General features: G+C 34.2%; 1 protein-coding gene across 1 annotated transcript in view; it reads right to left on the bottom strand.

The window, feature by feature from the left end:
• LOC134534516 (nuclear receptor subfamily 1 group D member 2-like) overlaps nucleotides 1-27111 on the bottom strand; it is a 58972-nt gene that overhangs the window by 21211 nt on the left and 10650 nt on the right. The window contains exon 2 of the mRNA XM_063372995.1: nucleotides 9672-9749. Coding sequence (XP_063229065.1) covers nucleotides 9672-9749 — 78 coding nt within the window. The remainder of the gene's footprint in view (nucleotides 1-9671; nucleotides 9750-27111) is intronic.

Below are 27111 nucleotides of genomic sequence, written 5' to 3'. Positions count from 1 at the left end.
ATGACGTCATACTAGATGATGATAAAAAGTGGTGGGAGTCAGTATGCCTGCAGCCACCTCGGGGGAAGGATCGGTCGCCATTTTTATTTTTTTTTGCACTCGTCGGGTTCGAACCGAGGACTCCGAGCTCCGTGTCGTAAATGTTTGTTTTTTAAATATTTTATTAAAAATTTTATTATTTAATTTGTTTTATGAATTTTAAATTTTTTTTCATTAAAATCGGATAATAAATTTAAAGATGGCGGCCGTAACGGAAATTGCAACGATGACGTCATAATTCAAGATGGCGGCCATGGTATCCTTATTCCTAGAAATGGCTTAACTGAGGCTTGAGTTAAGGATGCTTAAGCCAGTTTTAGGAATTTTCAGCCGCTGGGATTTTTAAGGACTAAAAACGGGAATTTTTCCCTCGAAACGGGAAATTTTTCCCTCGAAATGAGAAATTTTTAATTTGTGGAATTTTTTGAGATTTTTTGGCGGAACTTTTTTCCACAGAAATGGAAATTTTGGCGATTTTTGAGGAATTTTGGGCAAATTTTGCCCGATTTTGGCGGATTTTGGCGATTTTTGAGGATCAAATTCAAGGTCAAGGTCAAAGGTCAAGGTCACAACCATCCAAGATGGCCGCCGTGACGTCACAATCCAAGATGGCGGTCGGCACCAAGCACCACCGCCTGGCGCCTGATCTCGGACCGTCATTTACATACTACTATTATCTTTCCGAATTTAATTCATTTTAATGAATTATATGGGGTACCAATAATTAACTTAAAACCTCAACTTTTATACTAAGCGAAATTCAACCCCTAGGGGGTGAAAAAGGGTTAAGTATGTTTTAAAGATTAATAATTATAACTCTGTATTTAAATAAAGGATGAATGGTTTCGGTACCAATAATTAACATAAAAACCTACTACAAATTTTTTTATCTTTTGTAAAATTAAACTCCTAAGAGGTAAAAAAGATGTAATTATGGTTTAAAAATTAATAATTTTATCTACGAATTATTTTACTGTAATGAATGACTTTGGTTACCAATAATGAACATACGAAAACTTACAAAAAAAAATTATGTATTGCGAAATTCAGCACCTTAGGGTTAAAAAGGGGTAATTTTTATTAAAGATTAAAACCTAGAACTCCGTATTTAATTAAGCGTAATGAATGATTTTTGGTACTAATAAAGATCATACAAAAACTTCCAACCAAAAGTTTTGTATTTTCGTAATTCAACCCCTAAGGGTTGAATAAGGGTTAAGTATGTTTTAATGTTTAATAATTATAACTGCGTATTTAATTAAGCGTAATGAATTATTTTGGGACCATTAATTACTATACAAAAAACTTCCAACCTACATTTTTGTATTTTCTAAATTTAACTCTTAAAAGCAAAAAAGGGGTATATATATTTTAAAATTTAATATTTATATATCTGAATTTCATTAAGCGTAATGAATGATTTTGAGTACCTACTACAAATAAACATTCGAAAACCTACAAGAACCTTTTTTTTTATATTATGAGAAATACAAACTCTTAAGGGGTGAAAAAAGAACAATTATTTTATAAAAATAATAATTTTATCGTCAAAAATAATTAAGAGTTATTAATTATTTTGGGTACCAAATATTACCCTACAAAAACTTCCAAACAAAGGTTTTTTTTTTTTTTTTTGTATTTTCGAAATCAACACCTAAGGGATGAGTAAGGGGTAAGTATGTTTTAAATATTAATAATTATAACTCCATATTTAATTAATTGCAATATATTGTGTTGGGTACCAATAATGAGCATACAAAATTTTAACACACAATTTTTGTATTTTCGAAATTCAACCCCTAAGGCGTGAAAAAAGGCTAAGTATATTTTTAAAATTAATAATTTTTTTCCAAATTTAATTAAATGGAATCAATTATATTGGGTACCAATATTAGACACACACCAAACACAATTTTCACATTTTGCAAAATTCGACAATTAAGGTGTGAAAAAGAACTAAGTATTTTTTGAAGTAGGCCTATATATGTCTCATAACTTAAATGAAATGAAAAGGAGGTAAGAGTGATTTTATCAAGGTAAAACATTTTTCCGAACACTCTGAAACAGAAGTTTTAAAATCAGATGGTTAATCTATACTAAAAAAAAAAAAAAAAAAGATATACGCATATCTACATCAACAATATCATTTTTAAGCAGTTATGTTATGAAATAAATACTTTATGCATCTGACAATTTATTTTGTCTATTTATTCAGTATAAATGTTTTGAATTCAACACATAACTTTTATTTAATGGTAAGAGATTAGCAATATTCAGAAATTGTGCTAGCGAAGCCGTGGGTTTTTAGCTAGTGCGTAATAAATACGTTGTGAAATAATATTGTATAATGTATAATATAAATTATATAAATTTATGAGTGTTATATTAAAATACGCGTTGTTTTAATACATAGTTTGTGATACGATGGTTTGAATGTTACACATCACTGTCGAGTACTGAAAGATTTGAACACATTTTTTTGAAGTTATACATCTTAAGAAGCGTTACGGAAAAATTATGAGAGTGAATTTTTACAATACGCGCTTACCATGCAACGAAATTTTCACAGTAAGTTGGCGGACCCACGTTTGTAATCATAAACCCATATACAGTCACTTTCATAAAAATTGGGGGACATAAAAAACGTATTGGTGTACCAAATGAATCTTTATGATAGTGACACTATCGTGGAATATATTTTGTAAACTAAAATTGCCGTAGTAAAGAATTATTTCAAGTTTTAAAAATTCTTAGAATATCAGTATTACGACAATTATAATGCATATTCTTTATAATGCAATGGTTAAAGTGCGCGGTTAATAATCTAAAGAAACGTGGTTAAAAACTCGGAAGTGGAATTATTTTTTTATTACTTCTTTAAATTATATATTACTTGACTATACAAATTGTACTTTAAGCCTATATGAATGCATTTTATTTGTTTTTATTTATTTGGACGATACATTATTCAACTATTATTTAATAAATAATTAAAATTAACAAATTATAATAAATATTCAGCATATTTATATTGATTTTCATTATTAAATAAAATTTATTTCGATTATTTTACTTAATTAAATCGCTAAATTTTATACATATGTTTCTACTAATACTGAATACTGCGTATAAATTAATTCAGTTTTGCTACAGTAACCTTCATAATAGTTCAGTTTATTAAATAAAAATTGGTTGTCTGTAAAGTTGGTTTACGGACGATAGTTTAACGTGACAACGTCATAACAAAACATTGATGAAATTATTGCATACTTTTATGAATAAAATTGAATCATTTTTATTGAATTATCACTATTTTGTATGGATACAAAGAAGCAGTGAAATGAAATCTACAATTTACTTGATAAATTTACTTTTATTTGCACTCCTTAATTCTAATATGTTTATTACTTTAACGATGAGATTATTTAAACTATAACTTTTATACATGTTTGCTATTTAACTTCTTCCAATCTGTGTTATTCTGTTAAGGATAGGATGATGATAGGAAAAGTAGGAAACGAATGGGAGTGTTTCAAGTTTAATGTGCCTCGAAAAAGTCAAATCGATGGTTGTTCTAATCGAGTGGAAGAGAGATAGATGCGGCACAAGCGTACGCAAACGTACAATGAGCGTAACGGGATACAGCGTTACGGTACAATGTGCGTAACGGGACACTTTTTCGTACGTGCAGCCGGCGTTCATCGATTTATTAGACGTTGTCACGTCAAAAGAGAAGTATAACTTTTAACGCGCGCACAAAAGTACAAACACCTCGTAAGTAATTTTTTCGATGAACTCCGCAGGCCTGATTTGTACGCAGCGTGGTGAGCTCGGCTTGTCCGCGACGAAGCCCCCCGCGTAACTCGCAGGACGGTAATAACGGCGCTGCCCCGTCATTACAGGCCCGTCGCTCCCGACACCGCCGTCCGCCTGCCTTCCCACCCTTCCCCGGTCATAGCGTGGTAACCCCTGCTTCCCTGTTCGCAAGCAGCGGCTCGTTTAGCGTCGGCAATACCGCGCTCCCTGGGGGTTCATTCTAAGTTTCTCGGAAAAGAGTTCCCGATCGTGATGCCACGATTATCGGAAGCTTTCTACAATTATGGTATTCTAAGTTACTTTCATCAACTCGGAACCTTTCGATTCTCGGAAGCCAACGATCGGTATGTTTCGAGTATACAATTGCTGTCGAAAAACCTTTGCCGATCGGGAATTAGCAGCCAGTTGAAATCATGGCGGATGCACGATTTATGTGTACACAATTAGTTAAACATTGTCGAAAATAGTACATTTTTGGGCATGATCTATTTTTATGATATTTTACGTAGGTGTCAATTGTGTTTAATATTTTGTAAAAGGAAATGTTTTCCCAGTAGCATTGAATATGTATGTTTTTGGGGTGCTATTAAAGTAGTTGACCTAACAGTCACGAGAGGGCAGCAGGGCTGCGGGTGTGCGATGCAGTAGCACGCGCTGCGACGAGTAGGACTACTACAACACTTAATCAGAATTAAGTTTCTCGTCCATTACCGTTTCCCGAGTGGTAACAGAAATTACTGAAAATATTTGTACATTTATTATGTATAAAATATTGATCCATTACGTTTACGTTACGCCTCGGAGGGTTGGCAGGCTAGTCTCGCGAGGGCGGTATCTGCTTCGGCGAGGGACGTCTTATTTTCACAGACGAGAGAGCCAAAACCCGAAGTTAATGCTTTTATTCCGTATCTTTTATGTAGCTATCCTAACCAAATAAACCGTCCACAATGTTTTAAAGTATTTATAATGTATCTAACCTAACCTAATTGACCATTACTATCCCTTTATCAACACCGCCATATTTATTTACAATGAACAAAAAAAAACCGAAGATGCACGATCGGGCGTTTGGCTCTCTCGTCTGTGAAACGAAGGATTCCCCTTCGGCGAGGCGCCTCTTCAGCCGATGCGCGGGAAAACCATCACGTGCCAGCGGCATCCATCACATTTGATGGCGGGGAAGTTAAGATAAAGATCTAGTGCAAGGCCTTCGGGTTGCTTTCAAGAATCTCTACCGTTAGCTTCAAATCTAAACATTATTCTGTTAAGCTGTTTTAACTCTCCTACAAGTACTGCTTTAAAAAACTACTCATTCGCCCCCCAGCGCTTTCCTAAATGTAAACAGACACCTCTCGGATATCTCGAGCCGTTTTCAAGTCGCGTGGTTCATCTGAAGTTCGACACAACCTGTGCGTGTGTGTGTGTGTGTGTGTGTGTGTGTGTGTGTCGAGTCCCAGGTCTCACATGCATTGTAGGTACGATTATTTCAGGTATACTCCTGCAAAACCATCACGAAAGCTCTCTTGCGCATTATGACTCGTCTCAAATTTCCTCAACAGATATATATTATATAATAACTGGAAAAAAAAGTCATGAAGTGTTCAAGACTATGATCACTTGCGTAACCTTTTGCAATTCGTATTTTTTTTTTTAATATATCGTGGCACGAATTTTTTTGTGACATGACAGCAGATGAAAACGAGCTTTCGGAATAAACTGATGGGAAAATCCCTTGGTTAACGGCAACAAGGAAATGAAATAACTAACCCATCGTGCATTAATTACGAGAATACAAAAACAATAAATCTGAACGGCTTGACAGAATTCGATGACAGAATTTGTCGGCTAGATATTTTCATTGCAGAGACTAGAATATAGTCAATACAGTGTATATTTAAACAATTGCAAACTGTTTTTCATTAAATTAGGGTTTGAAACCAAAAAATTAAGCAAATATAAAATATCATTCGACTGTAAAATTATTAAAATCACACAAGAAATACTTTGTAGTAACAATATCTCAGAACGAAACATATATTACAATTTTAAACTCAATTTAACTTATTAAAATATTTTATCATGCAATTGAAAAGCAAATCACTGAAAAGTAAACCAAACCGTGTCGGAACATGTTTATCTTGGCTGCTTATTATTTTGTCTTAATCTGATAGCGGAATGATAGGATAGATTCAAGCATATTTAACACAACAATTCGGTGTAAATAAATCTAAAATACACTATTCATCTGTTTACATTGAAGTAACAGTTTAGTTTTGATATGGTGCGAACTTCTGCTCATTATAATGTGAATACACGAATAAAATAAACCATTAACTTCAAACAATTGAAAATTTTGAACCTCACATAAGATAAGATATAAAAATCTGCATAAGATATAAAAAAATCCTTGATAAAATGAATGAACTTAACTTCCTATAGTATTAAGTTATGAATAGCACAACAACTAATGGAAATGAAAGTAAAATGTTAATCGTTACAGGATTTTCTGATAAATTCCTGTAAATTCCACCATACAATTCCAAATGTTTTTGGTAACAAAAAGTAAATTATTTTTTATGATGTTTGAGTTTTAAAAATAAAGAGACAAAGTTTTAAAAAATACTGTGACAATTATTGTTTGGAATCAGAAATACATATTCGGAAACCGTTATAAAACAGGCTTACCTTAATCTTTAAGTGCCAAAATTGTATTTTAATTTTATGAAATTTGTGGTTTTACAAAGTATTTTTGCCCTTAAACAACACTATTTTATGCCACAATTAAGTTCATAAGATCTCAACCTGTATTATATTTTGTTATGACAACAAAATTAATTTGTAGTGACCACAAAAATTTTCATTTTTGAAAAAAAATTTTGTGCTCGCTAAAAATCATTTCTTCGTAACTTCAAAAAAACAGCGTGAGTCGAAATTCAACAAAAAAAACTTCGGCTGCAGGTTCATCACAAAAAGATAAGTTGAAAAAATCTCACGACTCATGGTCTAAATTGCTTTGCAAGTCTGGTATTGAAGTTAGTTATGAACGATTATTTGCAATACAAACAACTATTCATCTCCCACTTAAAAGACGTACTATAGCCTTGGGAAGTACTTTCATCCAAAAGTTTGTAGGTCGAATTCTGACTCAAGCTATGTAAGTGTACTCGCACAAAAATGGATGTCTGGTATCAGACCCGTGACTTTCCGGAACACCCTAAATCATATGAATGTAAATACAAGCAGCCATGGAAAAGTCATTGCAGTTCCTTTCTTCATAATGTTATATACTTCTAAAATGCACAAACACTAGTATCCGGAGGAAAAAACGTATTTAAAGTTATGTGGGAGAAAATAAATTAGTTGAGAGCTAATACGGATTAAATTCAGTTACAGTTCAGCTAACTGTACGAGAACGTTGTTTACCTAACACTGGGAACAAATTATCCAGAAATCTTCGTATATTAAATGTATGAATGTATTCGTAAATTTAGGGGCACTGAATAATTTAAATTGAACATGAATTCCAATAAATATCTTGGTGGGTGAATCAAACTCTCAATAACATTTATTTAGTCTAAGCCAAAAAAATATACGTAAACTATTGTTCCTTCCATGTGGGTGGTACCCTGTTCACAACATAACTCTGAACTCGGAAGCCGGGATAAGGCGTAAAAAGGGCGTATCCAACGCTAAACATAAAATAAATGATTGGAGCACTTTTCGAAATCCAACTTCTTTAATGGGGTTGGAGTGGTCGTGGTGTCATACAATAATAAACAATACTGAACAAAAAGAAGAACAAAATTTCTTAAAATAATTTTTGGGCAACAGTTTTTGAGGATTATTTACAAATTTTATAACTACAGCTCCTTGCCCCTTGCTTGCGTAAACCCAGTGAATGGTTTATCACAATGGCGGCTACCAAAATTTGGTCTGGGGAGGGAGAATCTGAATAAAAAAAAATTGAAAAATAAATAAATATTTGAACGAGTGTAGGTAATCAAAAACACTTACATTACTATTAACACTAACACAATGATATATGAGCATTCAGTAGTAGCTGTAGTAGTAGTAGCAGTAATAGTAGTAGTAGAAGCAACATTGGTAGTAGTATCAGTTGTATTATTCGCAGTTGTAGTTATAGTAGTAGTATCAGTAGCCGTAGGCGACGCTGCTTCCAACACAGTTGGTAACAGCACACCATGCATCACCCAAAATGAATACTGCGTATCCTTCCCCTTACTGCTTAGCATAGCTAACCCAGTTAACCTGTTTTTACCAGTTGCGCTATGTATCTTTTTCTGTTTTATTTTATTTTCCACTTAGTAAAAGGGGGAGCATCTACCCCCTTCTGAGTACGCCCTTTTGGCGTAGGTTCTAAGAATATTGTTTTATCTGGTAGTATGAAGAACACTGTACTTTTACTCTTGTTCTCAAGTTTAAAAAAAAACTATCAAAAGCGTAAAAGTACAATTGCTATGATTTGGTAAATATGTCATAGCTGTTGGCGTATTTTACTTTGTGATGTATAAATTTATATATGCATGCAAGTTTATATTTAAAACAAATATCAGCTAATTTTACTGCGTCATTGATTAAATGTGCAATAGCAATGAACATGTCAATATATACTACTGCCAAAAATATTAATCGTTCTTGTAGATCATATCTGTTAATGAACAGTTTGTACTTTAGATCGCTTTTATATCTTTTTTCTCCTTAAGTAAACACTTCTAAGAATTTCAGCGTCTTAGCGGATTATAAAACTCACTTCCTAAAATTTGTTAGTCTAGCGTTATAACCTCTCATCCATCATACACCCTAATAAATCATTGTGAAATGGGAATACCAATTTTGAAAAAAAAACAAATGTAAGTTAAAAGGGTTTTGTCGGTATAAATTGCAAAATATTTTTTTTTTTTTTTTGCAATTACTTAGTAGTTGTAAATGTAGCCTGACAAATATTTTGCACGCATGTGTGTGCCTGCACGTTACAGTTTACCTCCAAAAAAGACAGATCTTTTTGAAAGTGTGATATCAATTATAAATACATCCAAATGTTTTATTTAACACGTTATTTATTGTAATAACATATGTTCATTCGTGTATTTTTTTTTACCGAAGCCTGTAGCACTATTTTTTATTAAACATTTGTGTAAGATTACGCCGACTACTATACTAGATTTTTTCCTTCAAAATAACATGAAAATAATGTAAAATTACTGGAACTTCGTATATGTGATTTTACTAACTATTATTTTTGACGTGACAATTTCTAATAAATCGATGAACGCCGGCTGCACGCACGAAAAAGTGTCCCGTAACGCACATTGTCCCGTTACGCTGTGTTCCGTTACGTTCATTGTACGCTTGCGCCGCATCTATCTCTCATCCACTCGATTGGAATAACCATCGATTTGACTTTTTCGAGGCACATTAAACTTGAAGCACTCCCATTCGTTTCCTACTTTTCCTATCATCGTCCTATCCTTAACAGAATAACACAGATTGGAAGAAGTTAAATAGCAAACATGTATAAAAGTTATATTTAAAATAATCTCTTCGTTAAAGTAATAAACATATTTGAATTAATGAGTGCAAATAAAAGTAAATTTATCAATTAAATTGTAGATTCCATTTCACTCCTTCTTTGTATCCATACAAAATAGTGATAATTCAATAAAAATGATTCAATTTTATTCATAAAAGTATGCAATAATTTCATCAATGTTTTGTTATGACGTTGTCACGTTAAACTATCATCCGTTAACCGAATTTACAGAATACCAATATTATTATTATTTTGCAGGACTCACCTTGCAGCCCTCGCACGTGAACGCTCCGAAGTGGAAGCCAGCGGCCGGTTCCCCGCACACTCGACACAGCTGGTTCATCTGCGCAACACAGGACAAGGGCTTCAGGCCTGTCACACTGTTCAGCTTTCGCTTCCTACACCTTATAATTCAGGTCAACGTCAAAACTTTAAAATGATAATGAAGTATAGCATGGCTTCTGGGTTGTAGCCGCGTCCAGGGCGAATATATCACAGCCGCCATCCTAGTTACCTCCTGAGGTGACTTAGTGCTCAGTCACTGAACAGCTGAATTAACCTCAGTAGGTAAACTCTACCCTGATGATGACGACTGCGATTTCGATAGAATCGTCGGTGATACATTCGCCTTTGGACGCAGCTGCAACCCAGAAGCCAAGCTGCTTCAAACAATGGCCGCGAAAGCTTGCCATCTTTATTGAGATGAAAATATTTGTATTAAACTTTTCTGGTGGAAATTAATTATTAATTGGAATTAATCTTAAAATACACAATCAACATATTTTTTGATTAATTTAAAAAAAAATCCAGAATTCTATAAAACATTCTCTGCAGTTAAAGTATTTTTTAACAAGTGGGTTCGTATTTTTTTTTATTTGTACGAAGCTAGCAAGACTACAGTTACATGTTTTAAAAATCGTGATTAGTAAATTACGTAAGTAAATAGCAATTAAGATTAAAAAATATTATTGCCTTTGTTTCGTTTCGATTAAAATTTTTCCTTAAAAAGCCAATAAATTGTATTTTTAAAAAGATTTATTTTAGATGATAAGTAATTAAAACCGGAGTATTAGAGCCAAATACTATTACGCAAATCTTCTAGTCGTCTTTAACTTTCAGTATAACCTGTATGTTGTGTCAAATAAAGTTGCAGGGTCAAATTAAATTAAATTATAAGATATATTGTTTTCAAATATTGTCATAAATTAACTGTTATTTAAGGTCTATTACTGTGAATTTCTTACCGATAACTCTCTTGAGTTTTATTTTTGGTGGGAAATATCATCTCCATCCAACAATCATCAAGAGCTTGTTAACATTATTCTCATTTACAAAAAAAATTCAACTTTTTAAATCACTGATTACTGTTATGTTAATGAAGTACTCAACAATAGTACGCAGTAGCTAATAAGTATCAGTGATGGCGCTCAAGTGAGAGTCAGGCTCTGGCCACTCCAGTTTCTGCTCGTTGGTTCCTTGGCGGCAAACCCACAGCAATCAAAATTTATGGGGAAAAAATTCAATCGGTATTGAAACATAATACTGCAACCACTTCAGCACAATCATAACACGAAGCTGTGAATACTACCACAACACAGTGGGAGTTTAACTGTAAAACTATAAAAACCTGTTCCAAACTTATTCACTACGGAACTTTACTCAATTTTTTGTTTACCCAGATTTCACAGATTGGCCGAAGTTTACGCAGTTTCAAATTTAGAGAGTAAAAATCAAGTTTACACCGGTTCAGTTTAAATTTGTTTGACTGCATGCAGTTTCCGCGGTTTTAACCGTGGAGATGGCATAAGTCTATTTCTACCTCATAAACGCAATATTGCCAAATCTAAAACATTGTGGAAATGGTGCTTGACCATGCCTTTTGATGGTTCATAAATACGGTTAGTAATTTCCGTCAATAGCAATAATTTACATCCTGGCATAAATAAAAGACAAGACTCCAGTCGAAAGTCTATTCGGTGTGTACAGGAAAAACTGGCATGGTAAAAGAACATACCAGCAACCTACGAACAACCATAGAAAAACACTCCATATAAACCAGCTATGCATTGATTTCAACTTAATTGATTCCACAGCAAACATCCCCCAATACAAGAAAAGATACATCGAGAAGCAATAGAAATATTAAAACACCTACCAAACATAATAAGGAAGAGGATGGATAAAAATTGATATATGGGAACCACTCTTCAGAAATCATCATAAACCAAGCTCTGCATCACACCAAAGCAGGGACGTGGGAACAGGGGGGGGGGGGGGCAGCAGGGGCGAGTCTCTCCCGTGCTGTTATGCTGGGGGGGGGGGGGCGAGAGTAGCATTTCGCCCCCCTCCTTTTCCCAGAATAAATGTTTGGTCCTAGTAGTATTTTTCTCAACCAGTAGTTACAAACGTTGCATTGGTGATCTCATTGATTAGAAAATCAAATTTATTTTTGTCAATATATAGTAAAATGATTGCAAATTCCTAGATGGTATTTTATTTAAATTGTACTACATCTACTGTCAGAGTAGTATTTAATACATACTACGTCATCAAATTCTTGGAATGGTATATTTAATATTTTGGTTCGGAAACTCATTAAATAGCACTATTTTTCATCTAAAATTCCCCCCGCTCTAGGACTGAGGTAAGTGTGATACATCTTTTCGCCCCCCCCCCCCCCCCCACTCATGAAAACGTTCCGACGTCCCTGTACCAAAGATAGGTAGTCTCTGATTGGCCAAACATCCCAGCCCACCAGAAGAGAAGAGGCCAAGTCTATATGATTACCTGGTATGTGAAGACGTTTATTTCTTCAGCTCATGGTATGCGCCATGTTGTAGGACGCCCAAAATATTGGCTGAAGTGTAGTGTTTGCATTGTAGGAAAAAAATTTAATGGCTGCATTTTATGGAAGTGACTGTGTTTAACTACGGAGATTCTAATCCAAAAGTTACTAACCAGCATCAGCCGTTGTCCGCGATGTTTCGAGCGTTACAATGTGGCTATGGCGATATAAAGAGCGACTACGTCAGAGCATGTCTTCTCCTGAGGTCATGCCACAGCGGGACGGTGCTAACTGCTGCTCGCGGTCCGTGGCTAGCCCCGTGGCTGGTACCGACTTGTTCGCGAGCTACAGCAAAGCTGTGCTGGTGAGCTCCATCATGTTCAATCAAATAAACAGCACAGTGGGTGTAGTTAAATACCAAAAAAGACTAGTGCCGTCATTTCTGGTCTGTGTTTACGTCCTCACGCTTTTAAACCGGCAATACTAGTCTTAATTGAATCCTTACTAATATTATAAATGCGAAAGTAACTCTGTCTGTCTGTCTGTTTGTCTGTTTGTTTGTCTGTTTGTTTGTCTGTTTGTTTGTTACCTTTTCCCGGCTGAACGGCTGAACGGAACGTAATGAAATTTGGCAAGGAGATAGATTATATCCTGGGGATGGACATAGGCTATCTTTTGTCTAAAAAAAATAAATTTTAAACGGGTTAAAAAAATATATCTTAATTTTATGTAATGTGTGTCATAGATATACAAACTGTTAGTGTCATTCCTCTATGTCTGCCGAGCAATAGCTTTCAAGCCATTACGTTACGTTTTGCTATTGTAAGGAACTAAGTAGAGAGTAAGGAAAAAAAATATCTTGACAGTTTGTAGTGTCGCCATATTTGTTTCAATTTTTAATCGTTACAAATTTATTTCCTTTATTATTTTAGTTTGATTTGATACAATATGATTTCACTAAAAATCAATTTCTACCCCTTCCTATTTTCATTTCCACATTACAAAGTTTCAATTCTTCCACGCGGAGGGACTCCACGCAATATTTTTGCATGCAATTAAAAACTATTTTTTAATGATGCCAAAGAAGTATAACTTCTCATGCGCGTACCTAAGTACACGCGCCCATTTTTTTATTTAATTTCTTCTATATATATTTTTTCTCTATACCTAGGGCACTCATAATTCTTTTAAATTTCACGTTTATGTTTTCAATGTCATTCGAGTTGTACAATTTTTTTATCAAATTGGTCATTATTTATACTTTGTTTCATTTTGGAAACATACGTATTTTAGGTAGGTATTATGACAAATATAAAAAATTAGTTTCACTAACATTCTTAGGTTTTTATTGTGTGGATAGTTTCAAGTTTAATATTATGTAGGTACATAAATTCTTAAACTTATAAATTTCTTCGAAATTTATTCATAGGTTGGTAGGGCCTACTAATATTTTCTATTTGTCAATATTGTTATTTTTTTTACATTACCTACTTATTTGCAAGGAGTTTGATTTAGTGTTTATAATTTATCTGCTGAGCGTCAAGAGTCTTAGGGCTGCTGAGACCGAAGACCAGAAATATTTATCAATTATGTAATATATTGTTGAAAAATTTGAATTTTACTATTTCAGGAAAGTTGATTTTTTTATTAATTAAAATAGTTACGTGCAATTTACATCTTCCTTTATTTCATATTAAACATTATGTTTGGTTGAGTGTGAGTTAATTTTATTTATGTATGTTTTAATTTCATTTAATTTCTTATATATATATTCTTACCTACCTACTTATATTAAATTTCAGGTGGATGTTAACATTGTCATTCCAGTTGTATAATTTATTTTGTCAAATTAGTTGTTATTTATACTTTTTGTTTCATTTCGGACTATGTTTTTTTTTTTACTTAATTCAAAGATTTGTGGTGTGTACAGGGAGTGATATCTCTATTAATTTCTATACTCCTTTGTATAAGCGGAATATTGCCACCACAGTTTTACATATAAACAAATCTTACAAATGTTTTAAACATTATGACAAATAAAAAATAGTTTCACAAACATCCTTAGTTTTTTTTGGTGTGTATAGTTTGAAGTTTAATATTATGTATGTACGTAAATTCTTAAACATAGAGTTATTTATTAATTTATTTAGATAGTTATTCATAGGTAGGTAATAAGCTTTCTATTTGTCAATATTGTTTTATGGTAGATAGGAGTACAGTAAATGCCTACATTCTTATATTCCTTTATATCTCTTTCTATTTGGAGTGTTTCCGAGCCATTCGGGGTCCTCAACGTCAACCCCCCCCCCCCCCCCAGGTGGTTAAAGCCCCAAAATTTCGAAAGTTTTAAAAATTTGAAAAATCTATCTCTTTCGATTTTAAGTGTTTTCGAGCCATTCAGGGTCCTCGAACCCCCCGCCCCCCTCTGGGAACAAAGCCCCAAAATTTCGAAAATTTCAGGAATTTCAAATATCTATTCTTTCGAGATGGAGTGTTCCAAACCATTAGAGGTCCTGAACATCCACTTTCCGCAAAAGTGAAAGCCCCAAAATTTCGAAATATAAGAATATATATAAATTGGATGTTGGCATGTATGTCGTCGATAAACTCTTACACCGTTTTACCGATCGCCATGAAAGTTGGCACATCGAAGTGTTTTTATCATGGAGAAGGTTTTTATGCTAACCATTGTTTTTTGTAACTCGCCGCTAGATGACGCTGTAGCGCATCAACTTCTAAACCTTTCAACCAATCGCCATGGGTAAACAGAAAACCATAGGTCACAGATGCACAAACAGTAATTATGTGTCATTTCTTAATGTCCACCACACTGGACATATCGCTATCCATTTTGCTGTAACTCGCGGACAATATATAACCCGGTGTTCAGCCCGGGCAAAGCCGGGTACTGCAGCTAGTATATGCATATAATCGTTTGTTAAGTTTTCGGCTCAATAAATCACGGGTTGTATAGAAAACCTAAACAGGGCATTTTTCCATGTCATTAAACGTACTATTTATATTCATTCTCGATGAATATTTATTGCGTTCATAAAATTTGTTTATACTCACGTATATTTAACCTTTAGCTTTAACCTCAACTACTAGGGAAAAATGCCATTCCATTTCGCCTGCGTATAACCAGTTAGAATGCGTTTGCGCGTATTCCAAAAGACGACGAATCACGTGCTTATTACTGAGCTGCAGCTGTCAGTCTGCCACCTTCAAGATTAAAGCTGGCCATCCCATCTCGACGGTCGCGTCACAGCAGGCCGGAGTGACGTCACGTGTGACGCTGGCCAATCAGATTTCCAAACGGGAAGATGCACGTACACGAGGACCGCCTTATTGTAGCAGAATCGTTTCAATGTGGTGACTAATAAATATAATTAGGCCGGCTTGCACATTCGTGACTTGAGGCGAAGTGGAGGGGGACGTACCACAACGCCGAAAACCATAACGCCGAAATGCCAAATTGACCACAACGCCGACAGATAGAAAACTGCTGTGTACCACAACGCCGAATTACCACAACGCCTAAATACATTAACCCCGAAAAAATGTCATTGCAGGACTGCCACAAAGGTTAGGTTAGGTAAGGTTAGCACACAAATTCAATCAGTTGTTTTTTATTTTGCTCCTGTGCCCCCCCCCCCCCTCTCCACGCAGCAACATTTTTCGGCGCTACTGTATTTCGGCGTTGTGGTACACAGCAATTTTCTAGCTGTCGGCGTTGCGGTCAATTTGGCATTCGGAGTTATGGTATTCGGCGTTGTGGTAACGACCCGAAGTGGAGCATTCTTCCAATTGATTAACCTGCCAGGATTTTGCTCGAACTTCACTCGCCCGACTCTGCACGCAGCCCTTGTTGCATGATCACGACCTGCTGTGTGATCCTCCTCAAAGGAAGCGGAAGTGAGCCGTGTCACGTGGGGTTGATCCGTCCGCGTCGCGGCGTGGCGTTCCAGCCCGTCTCCGTCTCTTACGGACAGCGAGGCCGTGAGTCGAGCAAGTTGTGCTTTCGAGGAGAATACCTACGTATTCCGTCCAAGTATTTTCACCTTAATCCAAGTGTCTTCGTAAGTGAATGGCTATCTTCGTGCATTCACTGTTATATGACTTTGAACATAAACTCACATAAACCATATTAGATAATTAACTTAAACTTCAAAAGCATTTTTAAATCTTCCTCAAAAATAAATACTTCTGTTCGTTCTACATGATTGTTTACCTTGATTACAATTAACACAGAACCGGAAGACGAAATAAATCTAAGTAGTTTCTAAGGAGAGCCAGTTATCTACAGCTATAAAGAACCCTTCGTTTATTTCAAGTGAAAATATCGTTGTAAATACCGTAATATTAGTGTAAATTTAACATTTCATTTTTTCAAAAATGAAACTGAACGCTTAAATGTGCTACGAATGTTAATTATTTAGAGTTAAAGTAAAACTACAGTTCCTAAAAAAAAACTATGAATTTTCTTCAAAAAAAATTTATTTCGAGTCTTGCAGCGATTCGTAAACATTTCAAATAATAGAACGCAGTTGATGATTATTTTAGAATTCGTCGGAAATATAGGTATACATCAACTTTATATTTTCTAGGTACTGCTTATTTAAATATATCCCAAATAAATAAAGACGGTAGATTTTCTCTCTGTTTCAGCATATCCGCGTCAAACATTTTGAGAGGAACTAAGTTAAATGTACAATTATAAGCGATTTATTTGAACTCAACAATTATTTGTAAGCCGAAGTAATATATATAAAACATAGTTAGATACCTTTTAATGAAGAAATATTAGTATTGCAAAATACGGTGAACCATATCACTGCAAATAATTTAATCACTCGCAAAAATTTTGTTTTTGAAAGCAATTAGTTTCTTGAAAACATTGTATGACCTAAACTTACGTGGGGCGTTCAGAAAGTAAGTTTCGTAATTTTTTGTTACACGGAAACTTTACTGCCCAAAACAAATACACCGTGGCATCATAGAGTATACACCTTGCACTACCTATTTTTAAACATAGTCACCACCGAAATCGAGACATTTGTCGTAGCGTGCACAATCAGTTTGAAGAAACTATTCTGGTGATACTCTGTGCCCTGCGATGCAAGGAATTGTCTCCATCTCTGCATTGTTTTGGAAGTGATGTCCCAAGAATGTAGCTTTCAATACAGGGATAACAGCAACGACTTCCAATGGCAACAACGTTGTCATCACACGTCTGTTTTCCATCGTGATTTGTACTCGAATAACATCGGGCACGCCGGTCTGCTGCTGCTACGCTCTCTTCTTCGGCGCTCTGCGCATGCGTCATTCCTCCTCCGCTGACGCTACTCCCGTCGTTGAACCAGCAACGGGTGTGGATATTTATGGCGATTGTTTTTTTCACCTGGTGTACGGTGTACCACCTGCAATTTAAAAAAAAATGGCGAAACTTACTTTCGGAACGTCCCTCGTACATACTTGAACACAAGTAAAATTTTTTACTATATTGCACCGTGAGCTAGGTCAGAAGGGACGCTTGTCATATTTCTGCAAAGACATTTTGTATACAAAACAAAATAATCTTGAAAATTTACAAGGAAGGTTGCCCACAGTTTTTTATCTATTATTTGGTTTAGTGTTACTTAAATACGAGTTATTTTAACCGTGCAGCTTTGTTAGGGCACCGAATATTTATTGAAACCTATTCGTATGCTGTTAAACATTTACTACAGTTATAAGTATTGTAAGTATGGGCGATTTATGCATTTGTATACAGATGCAAATTATAAACCTCCGTAAAAATAATTAACTTATGACTTTGTCAATTAATTAATTAAATACGTTAAATGGCTTTACGTTTCGGAGTAATGTTTTTATTATAAGTCTCAAATAATGTATATGACTCCTAAAATTGGAATTTATAATATTAATTATAACCCGTCATTTTTAAAGGAATGACAATTAAAGGCATCTTATATTTATGACTAGCTACTAAACAGCGGATTCGCTGACGTGATTTAAGGTTTTTGCTAATATTTCACGAATATAATATAAATAAGTGATTATTATAACATATTTTACTAAATAGACAGAATAAAATGTCAGGCGAATGTAATTTTTAATTCATAACAAAACCGTTTAAGATTTATATTTTCTATAGTGTTATAATAGCGTTAAGTTTTTTTTTAAATTTTTTTATACAGTTTAAACACCCGAATTCATAACTCCCATTTTAGTGTATTCAAGGATAAATTTAAACTTGATGAAATCACACTAAACGTTTTTCATTTAATGAGGTAGCCAGGTTAAAACTTTGTGGAACACGTTCCTATTTCGTTTTAATTAAAATTATGGCATCGTTTACCCTTACTCTTTTATTTATTTTATTATAGCTGTGCTCAGAATAATTAAACATTTTAACCTAATTACAGATACCTAAATTAATTTAAGATATTTGAAACAACGGCATCTTAATTTGAAATGTAAAATACAAGTATCTAAATTTGCTATCTTACGTACAACTTGATTATAAGTTATGGTTAGCATTCATTAAACAATTTTACCGACATTTTCATAGCGCCTATATTCCCACAGTGATGCCCACGTGATGGCGATATCATTTAAACAAATAAAAAACAAACTCATTCCGTTTTTATTAACACATTTGTGTAATCCAAAATATTTTTAATAGGCTTAAATTTACATCAATTAAAGATTATCTTGTCAAAAAAATTGGTTGTCTGTAAAGTCGGTTTACGGACGATAGTTTAACGTGACGTCATAACAACACATTGATGAAATGATTGCAATCTTTTATGAATAAAATTGAATATTTTTTATTGAATTATCACTATTTTGTATGGATAGGCCTACAAAGAAGGAGTGAAATGAAATCTACAATTTAATTGATAAATTTACTTTTATTTGCACTCATTAATTCAAATATGTTTATTACTTTAACGAAGAGATTATTTTAACTATAACTTTTATACATGTTTGCTATTTAACTTCTTACAATCTGTGTTATTCTGTTAAGGATAGGACGATGATAGGAAAAGTAGGAAACGAATGGGAGTGTTTCAAGTTTAATGTGCCTCGAAAAAGTCAAATCGATGGTTGTTTCAATCGAGTGGAAGAGAGATAGATGCGGCGCAAGCGGTCAATGAGCGTAACGGGACACAGCGTAACGGGACTATGTGCGTTACGGGACACTTTTTCGTGCGTGCAGCCGGCGTTCATCGATTTATTAGACGTTGTCACGTCAAAAATAAACATAAGTTTTAAAAGACATAAGAAAACTGGCATTACAATTATTATTATTATTATATTCTCCTTCTAAATCCATAAGTGGTGTACTAGCACAGAGGTAGAGCCCACGCTTGTAAACTTGAAAAGGCAAGATTCAAAGGTCGTTGGAAATTTTTTTAGTTTTTCAATAACATTATAATATAATAATAATGATATTTAATCAGCTCAGTAAGGTTAAGTTTTGTTTGCAGGAACTATTTACAGACTGATTCCAATCGTATAAGCTAAAACAAATATACAAACATATACTTAGTGTTATAGTTTGTGTTTTAAATTGTTTCAGGTAAATATTAAAGAAATGCCATAGAAGTATAACTTCAAAGTGTGCGAAACTTACAGTATTAGATGTTTATACAGAATTTTAACAAAATGGGCAGTATTTTAATCAAATTCATTGTCGAAAATCAGGTCCAAAGCAGGGGTTGCGTGGGTTTTGTTTCAAACAGTTAAATATTTCCGCTTGTTTCGTGCTTCCTTTTTTATATCTGCGTTGGACGGTGGCAAGCAACGTTTACGATTCAGGCAGTGAATTCTAGCGGCGGGCGCAGGAAGTATTTGTGTGAATCACGTCCAGAAATTTTAAGAATTTGAAAAGCGGCTACCTTATTTATCAGTTTATTTATCACTCTCAGCATTCTTTTAAAAAATTATAAGTTAAAATAATGTCCGAGTTTCGTATTACAAGTTTTTTTCAATATTAACAACATGAGAACACATGAGTTCGCTCGTTACCGAGGATAGATGAATACACATCACTCGCGAGTACTGAAAGTCTAGCTCACATTTTTGTTCCGGTGGAGGAAGATTTATAAATCCAGTGTGGTATATAGCCATATATTCTTTCACCAGAGACTTCCCACTCTTTCAAAATTTCGTTAAAAAAAATTTTTATCCAGGCAAATTGTTTATTGCTAAACTTTTACTTAATAAACATAAGTTTTTCAATAATGACTTTCTTTAAACGATTATGTTTGGAATATGAACACGTTTATAGTGTGAATACAGACCTAATGATAAATTTCAGGATTCAAAAATATACTTAGCTTTATTATTCAGAGAAAGCTACTTCAAAACATGCTGAATATAAGTTTAATTAATTGTTTTAATACATCTGATATTGCTTGGATTCACCCAACTGCGCAATAAAATTTCTATTATTAAATTTACTTTTGATGTTTTAACTAACCCAGTTAAATTTGGCGTGGCAGGAATAAGGTTCCAGACTACAACCAACACACTGGTGAATTAAAAGTTCAGGAATGCTACAATATTACTTTCATTAACAGATTAAGTTAAAAATAATGTTATGTATTACCAAAAAAAAAATTCAGTAATAGCATATAATAAATATTTGTGATAATTTTTACCCTTGTAATTTATATAATGATTCTAATAATTTTCAAAGAGCTATTAATTTACGAAAATTGGTATCAGGTAAATTTATCTTAAGCACTAAGTAATACAATAATATATATATAGTATTCAAAAGCGACACGTGATTAAATAAAAGATACTTTTGATTTATATTTGATAGCAAATTTTAAAACTAAACTACAGGCGGAACATACAATGTAATTTATATTGATTGTATCTGTTCAATGGGAAGTAAAGAAATATTTTTATCAATAATTTATTTTATTTAAAATCAAATATACTTTAATTAAATGGAATTTAATGAACAAAAATAGGTTTTGTGTAATACTTTTTTTTTCATTACAGTCTAAAAGTTTTTTGTACATGTGATGGTTTAAGATTACAATATTAGAGAACGAAACCTTATAAATAACAAAAATATTTAAATTTTTGGACACTAAGTAAACTGAAAATGAATATTTTTTTAATGTTTGATTTAATACTTTGCAATGTTGTAATAAATAAACCTGACTCGTATTGTAAGAGAACAGTGGAATATTTATATTTAGAAAATATTTTCTACGTTCTTTGAGTAAATAATTATATGGATTAAAGTGTTGACTTTCTTAGTTATCCTGACATTTATAATGAACGTATATCACACAAAGTTTCTAGAACTTACATATAGGTTTTTTATTATTTTGCTCAGTTTTCCTTGTACTTAAAGGAAAAAATGAACGCAACTTTTTTATATTTTTTTGTTTTTATTTAATACTATTACATAATATCAAACAAAAAAAATATAAATGATTTTATATTAAATTATGACAGTTCGCATCATATTTAAACCTTTTTATTTAGGCTCATAATGATGTATTTATTTATATAAGATAAATACCACTCACTGACTGACTCATTCATCAAGAACTATAAGACCCACAAACTTAAAATTTGACAAGCATATTCCTTTTACTTCGTAGAAATATGCTATGAAAGGATTTTTCCAAAAATCAGTTCCCAAGTGGGATTTCGGGGCACTAAAAAATCAAAATTCCTATTTTTCTTGTATATGCCCTACAGACTTGAAACTTGGCAGTGATGTTCCTTATGTTACATACACATCAAATGGGAATGTTGTTTTCCGAAAATCAGCTCCCAAGGAAGTTGCAGGGGCGTTAAAAAAAAACTATATTTCCGTTTCCAACAATAATTTCTCAAAATTTTGCGGGAGGTGTTAAAGATCAAAATTTCCATTTTTTCAAGTGTATGTTCTACATTAAACTCGGCAGTAACGTTCCTGATATTACATACACAACAAATGAGAATGTGGTTTTTCGAAAATCAGCACCCAGGAAGGGTTGAAGGGGGTCAAAAATACAATTTTCCCGTTTTTCAACAATAAATTCTACAAAATTTTGCCGGAGGCATTAAAGATCAAAATTTCCGAGTTTCTCAAGTATGTTTTCTACAGACTTGACACTCACCAATGATATTCCTTATATTAGCCTACGTACACATTATCTGAAAAATAGGGTTCCCGAAAATCAGCTCTTAAGGGTGTTTTAGTCCGTACAAAGTTGAGTACTTCAGCTAGTACATTTATATAGGTCTAACAGCACATTAATGTATTTCATTAGATGATTTTATATTTTTCAGATACGTCCATGTTTTGAAAAATGTGTATAACAGTTTTATAGATCATTTGAACCCTTGGGATGAATTTATTGAGCACCTTTTCTTAACTTCAGCCATATTAAAGCCACTCCAAGTCTGATTCAATAAAGCGGTACTTAAGGACGTAAGAAATATGATTCCGGCACCACGCGAAACAAACAGAAATTTACACACGGAACCAAAAATTTGGCATGGGTGTGATGCATATAGTTGTGATGTGGCAATATGAAGACAGTTAAAATTTTCGCTTCGTATGTTTACGAAGGCTAGCAATGAGAATATTTTTGACGTGACAACGTCTAATAAATCTATGAACGCCGACTGCACGCACGAGTGTCCCGTTACGCACATTTTTCCGTTACGCTCATTGTTCCGTTACGCTCTGTCCCGTTACGCTCATTGTTCCGTTACGCTTATTCTGTTACGCTGTCGGCGAGTGCCGTAATAATAGGTTATGTTACAATTGACTAAAAAATTATGGTGATTCATATAATTGATGATAGATATTTGATTACAGTTTATTTATATGAAAACTTGTTCATAATTATGTTTAAACTTTATATCTAAACGCCAGTTTTTAAAATTAATTACAAGTCATCTACACGTGAACTGTTTCGTCGACTGTTTATAAAGTAAAGTGAAAAGTTAATGTGGTTTTCATTGCTTATTACAACAACAATTTCGGCAATAAAGGTTAATTATTCTTGCATTTTAGAAATCTGATTACTAGTATAATTTCAAGTATTTATTCTTTTATTATTAAAATAAAAATGAGTCAATTTTATTCATAAAAGTATGCAATCATTCCATCAATGTTTTTTATGACGTTGTCACGTTAAACTATCGGCCGTAAACCGACTTTACAGACAACCAATTTTTCTTCTATCACATGTACTGCATTGCACGCGCTCTTTTTACAGTAAAACAGTTTCAAACTGCCGTGTTTGCCTTTAACCATCATTGAAAAGGCGATTTGGTTTCCCCTCGATCTAAATTTTACTGAAGACGAGCCTGCCGTAACGCAAATGAAATTGAATTTTTCGTAATTTATGTTCGAGTGGGAAAAAGAGAGCTGGTGGGACGTGGACGAGAAAGTCTGTGTTCGGGACACAACTGAGAAGGGCGCGGCTCTTGGGACTTCGTGGGACGTCGGTCCGCGGCGCTAACGGCGCGACGAGCTCTGGTATTACCGAACAAACAGTCTCTGCTCTTAAACGCGCTGTTAGCAGTACTAACAGCTAGAGATGGCAAGACCGCTCCGCGCGCAACGGCCGAAAACTGCTTCGGCACACATTCTCTCTCTCTCTCCTCGCGCGCACACACACACGCGCGCGCACTCACACCTACGCACACGGGCCCACGCTAGCGGGCTGAGAATGAAAATTCGCTCTGCGCACACGTGCGACCACACACACACACACACGCACACAATACACACATCTCAACGGCCACGCCCACTCTTTGTGTGGCGACGACTGAAAGTCGCGTTGAAGTTTAGGAAGCAGCGCATATACAGAGTGTCCGCAAATTACGGGGCATTAGTTCAATGCTTTTTCAGGAAAGCCCATCAGACAAGCAACTTCTGTTTAGGTACGTACATCTCGGGAAGCAAAACAAAGCAAAGTTACAGGCTCAAACAGTAGCGTGCGAATTTGAATTTGGCGGACTACAGCGCACTGCTCCATTGGCTGACTCAGGCTGGGCTCGACATGACGCGACATGACGCGATGTGACACGACACGGCGCGACACGTACTGTGCCTCGCAACAGCTTTAACGCCATATTGACGTGACAACGTCTAATAAATCAATGAAATCCGGCTGCACGCACGAAAAAGTGTCCCGCTACGCACATTGTCCCGTTTCGCTGTGTCCCGTTACGCTCATTTTATATTTCTCTTTGCTAACCTGAACCTCCTAGCATTGCGACCGAGTCCGTGGCGTAATTTTGTTTTCATGCATTTCAATGTAACATTTTCATTGCTCTTTGCTAACCCGTTCCTCCTAGAATTGCTGCAGAGTCCGTGGCACAAATATATTATGTTTGACTGCATTTTGGTGTTGGGTAAGCTATTTTCCTTCACATCATCCTTGAAACACTCCCATTCGTTTACTACTTTTCCTGTCGTTCTATCCTTCACAGATATTTTATTTTAAAACTTAATTTGAGAATAATTATATATAATAATATATATAATATATATATAATATATATAATATATATATAATATATATAATATATAATATATAATAAAAATATATTTTTCAAAAAAAAACTTGTGTTATTTCTGGTTGGTATATGTCGTTTATACATCTTAATTTAGAAATATAATATTTCAGTGACAAAAAAAAAGTAATAACCACTGAATCATATTTTTGTCCTAAAAAAATTAATTAAATGTTTTTAAAAATAAACTCATAATAATGTATTGTATAAAATGTATAATTATTTCAAATGTAGCTGTTATTAATTTGTTAAGAATTGTATAATGTTCTATATGAAATGTATATACTATTTTCTATACATATAGTTACAAGAAAATTATTTTTTGCTCTAACTTAATGATGTACATTACTGATTTGAAGAAAATTCACATAATAACACAGATTGGAAGAAGTTAAATAGCAAACATGTAGGTATAAAAGTTATAGTAAAAATAATCTCTTAGTTAAAGTAATAAACATATTTGAATTAATGAGTGCAAATAAAAGTAAATTTATCAATAAAATTGTATATTTCATTTCACTCCTTTTTATCCATACAAAATAGTGATAATTCATTAAAAATGATTCAATTTTATTCATAAAAGTATGCAATCATTTCATCAATGTTTTGTTATGACGTTTTCGCGTTAAACTATCGTCCGTAAACCGACTTTACAGACAACCAATTTTTTTTGACGTGACAATGTCTAATAAATCGATGAACGCCGCCTACACGCACGAAAAAGTGTCCCGTAACGCACATTGTCCCACTACGGATGTCCCACTACAGATGTGTCCTGTTATGCTCATTGTACGCATGCGTGGAATCTGTCTTCCACTCGATTGGAACAACCATCGATTTGACTTTTCAATCGTATCTTCGTTTTTTGAATTATTAATATTATGTAATTTAACGATCGTCCACCTATTTTCAGCATAATCGGTACGGTTATTAATTTCCCGCCTACCACTATAAGAAATAAATATGGCGGACTACATACGTTTTTAAAGCTTCCACAACACAAAACAAAATTTTTATAAATATTATAACATCTTAAACAGTTGTTTCCAATATGACCTCGAGGCTGTACGGTTAGCATCGCTGACTGCCACTTCAAAGATTGACGGATCGAATCCCAGCCGAAGCGATATCTTCATTTTTGTACTTGTAAAAATAAATACGGGGCGCACGACACTTCCAAAGTAATAAAAATCTATTTTAATTAATGAAAGCAAATAAAAGTTAAATCATCAATTAAATTGTAGATTTCATTTCACTCCTTTGTATCCATACAAAATAGTGATATTTCAATAAAAATTATTCAATTTTATTTATAAAAGTATGCAGAGGTAGATTTTATCATACAAAAGATGGAAAAATTTTAAAAAAAATTCTTCCTCGAAGAATATAATATTTTTAATGCCTAAATGGTTTGGTTGCAAAAACCTATTACGGCTCAGTCTCAGGCCGAACATGATATTTCATTTTCTTCTGGATCAATCATTTCATCAATGTTTTGTTAAGACGTTGTCACGTTAAACTATCGTCCGTAAACCGACTTTACAGACAACCAATTTTTAGTGATGGGGTTTTTTGTTTTTTCGAATTTTTTATTACGTTATTTCTTCCCACATTCTTTAAAATGAAATTGTCTTCGTGATACTCCTTCAAAGATAGATTGAAAAAATTATATCTTTCCTGTATTAAACATACTAATAGATCAGCATCCAGCTCAATACTGAGGAAAGTTCAATTAAAATACTTTACAAGTGAATATATGCTCAAATTAAATTAACATTGGGAACAGGCTTTAACTAGTCAGCCATAGGTAGTCGGCTATGAACACACTACTGCATACCGTTGTTGACAAAAAAATGTTTATACTCGTGCATGCGCAGAACACTAAAGCCATCAGACAGTCTTCGCGCGAACAAGTCGGAGCAGACATTCGATGTTGTCGCCTCGTGTCTGATCGCGCCGCGTCTGACTGTGTGTGCATTGCTCTTATGTAAATACATGGAGTCAACTACTGCCAGACAAAGTGTCACGTCGTGTTCGTGTCGCACCTCATTCCGTGTGCACCCGGCCTAACTCATAACGTCTGCGCTCGGCCTAATTCTAAACGTCTGCTCCCAGCCTAACTCCTAACGTCTGAGCCCAGCCTAACTTCTAACGTCTGCGTCCGGCCTAACTCCTAACGTCTGCTCCCGGCCTAACTCCTAACGTCTGCTCCCGGCCTAACTTCTAACGTCTGCTCCCGGCCTAACTTCTAACGTCTGCGCCCGGCCTAACTTCTAACGTCTGCGCCCGGCCTAACTTCTAACGTCTGAGTCCGGCCTAACTCCTAACGTCACGAAGTTTATTTTCTAAGATGTTTAACTTT

This window comes from Bacillus rossius, chromosome 7 (genome assembly GCF_032445375.1).
Source record: "Bacillus rossius redtenbacheri isolate Brsri chromosome 7, Brsri_v3, whole genome shotgun sequence".
Taxonomy (NCBI): Eukaryota; Metazoa; Arthropoda; class Insecta; order Phasmatodea; family Bacillidae; genus Bacillus; species Bacillus rossius.
The sequence above is the reverse complement of the archived record's forward strand: the minus strand, read 5'-3'. Positions and strand labels throughout refer to the sequence as shown.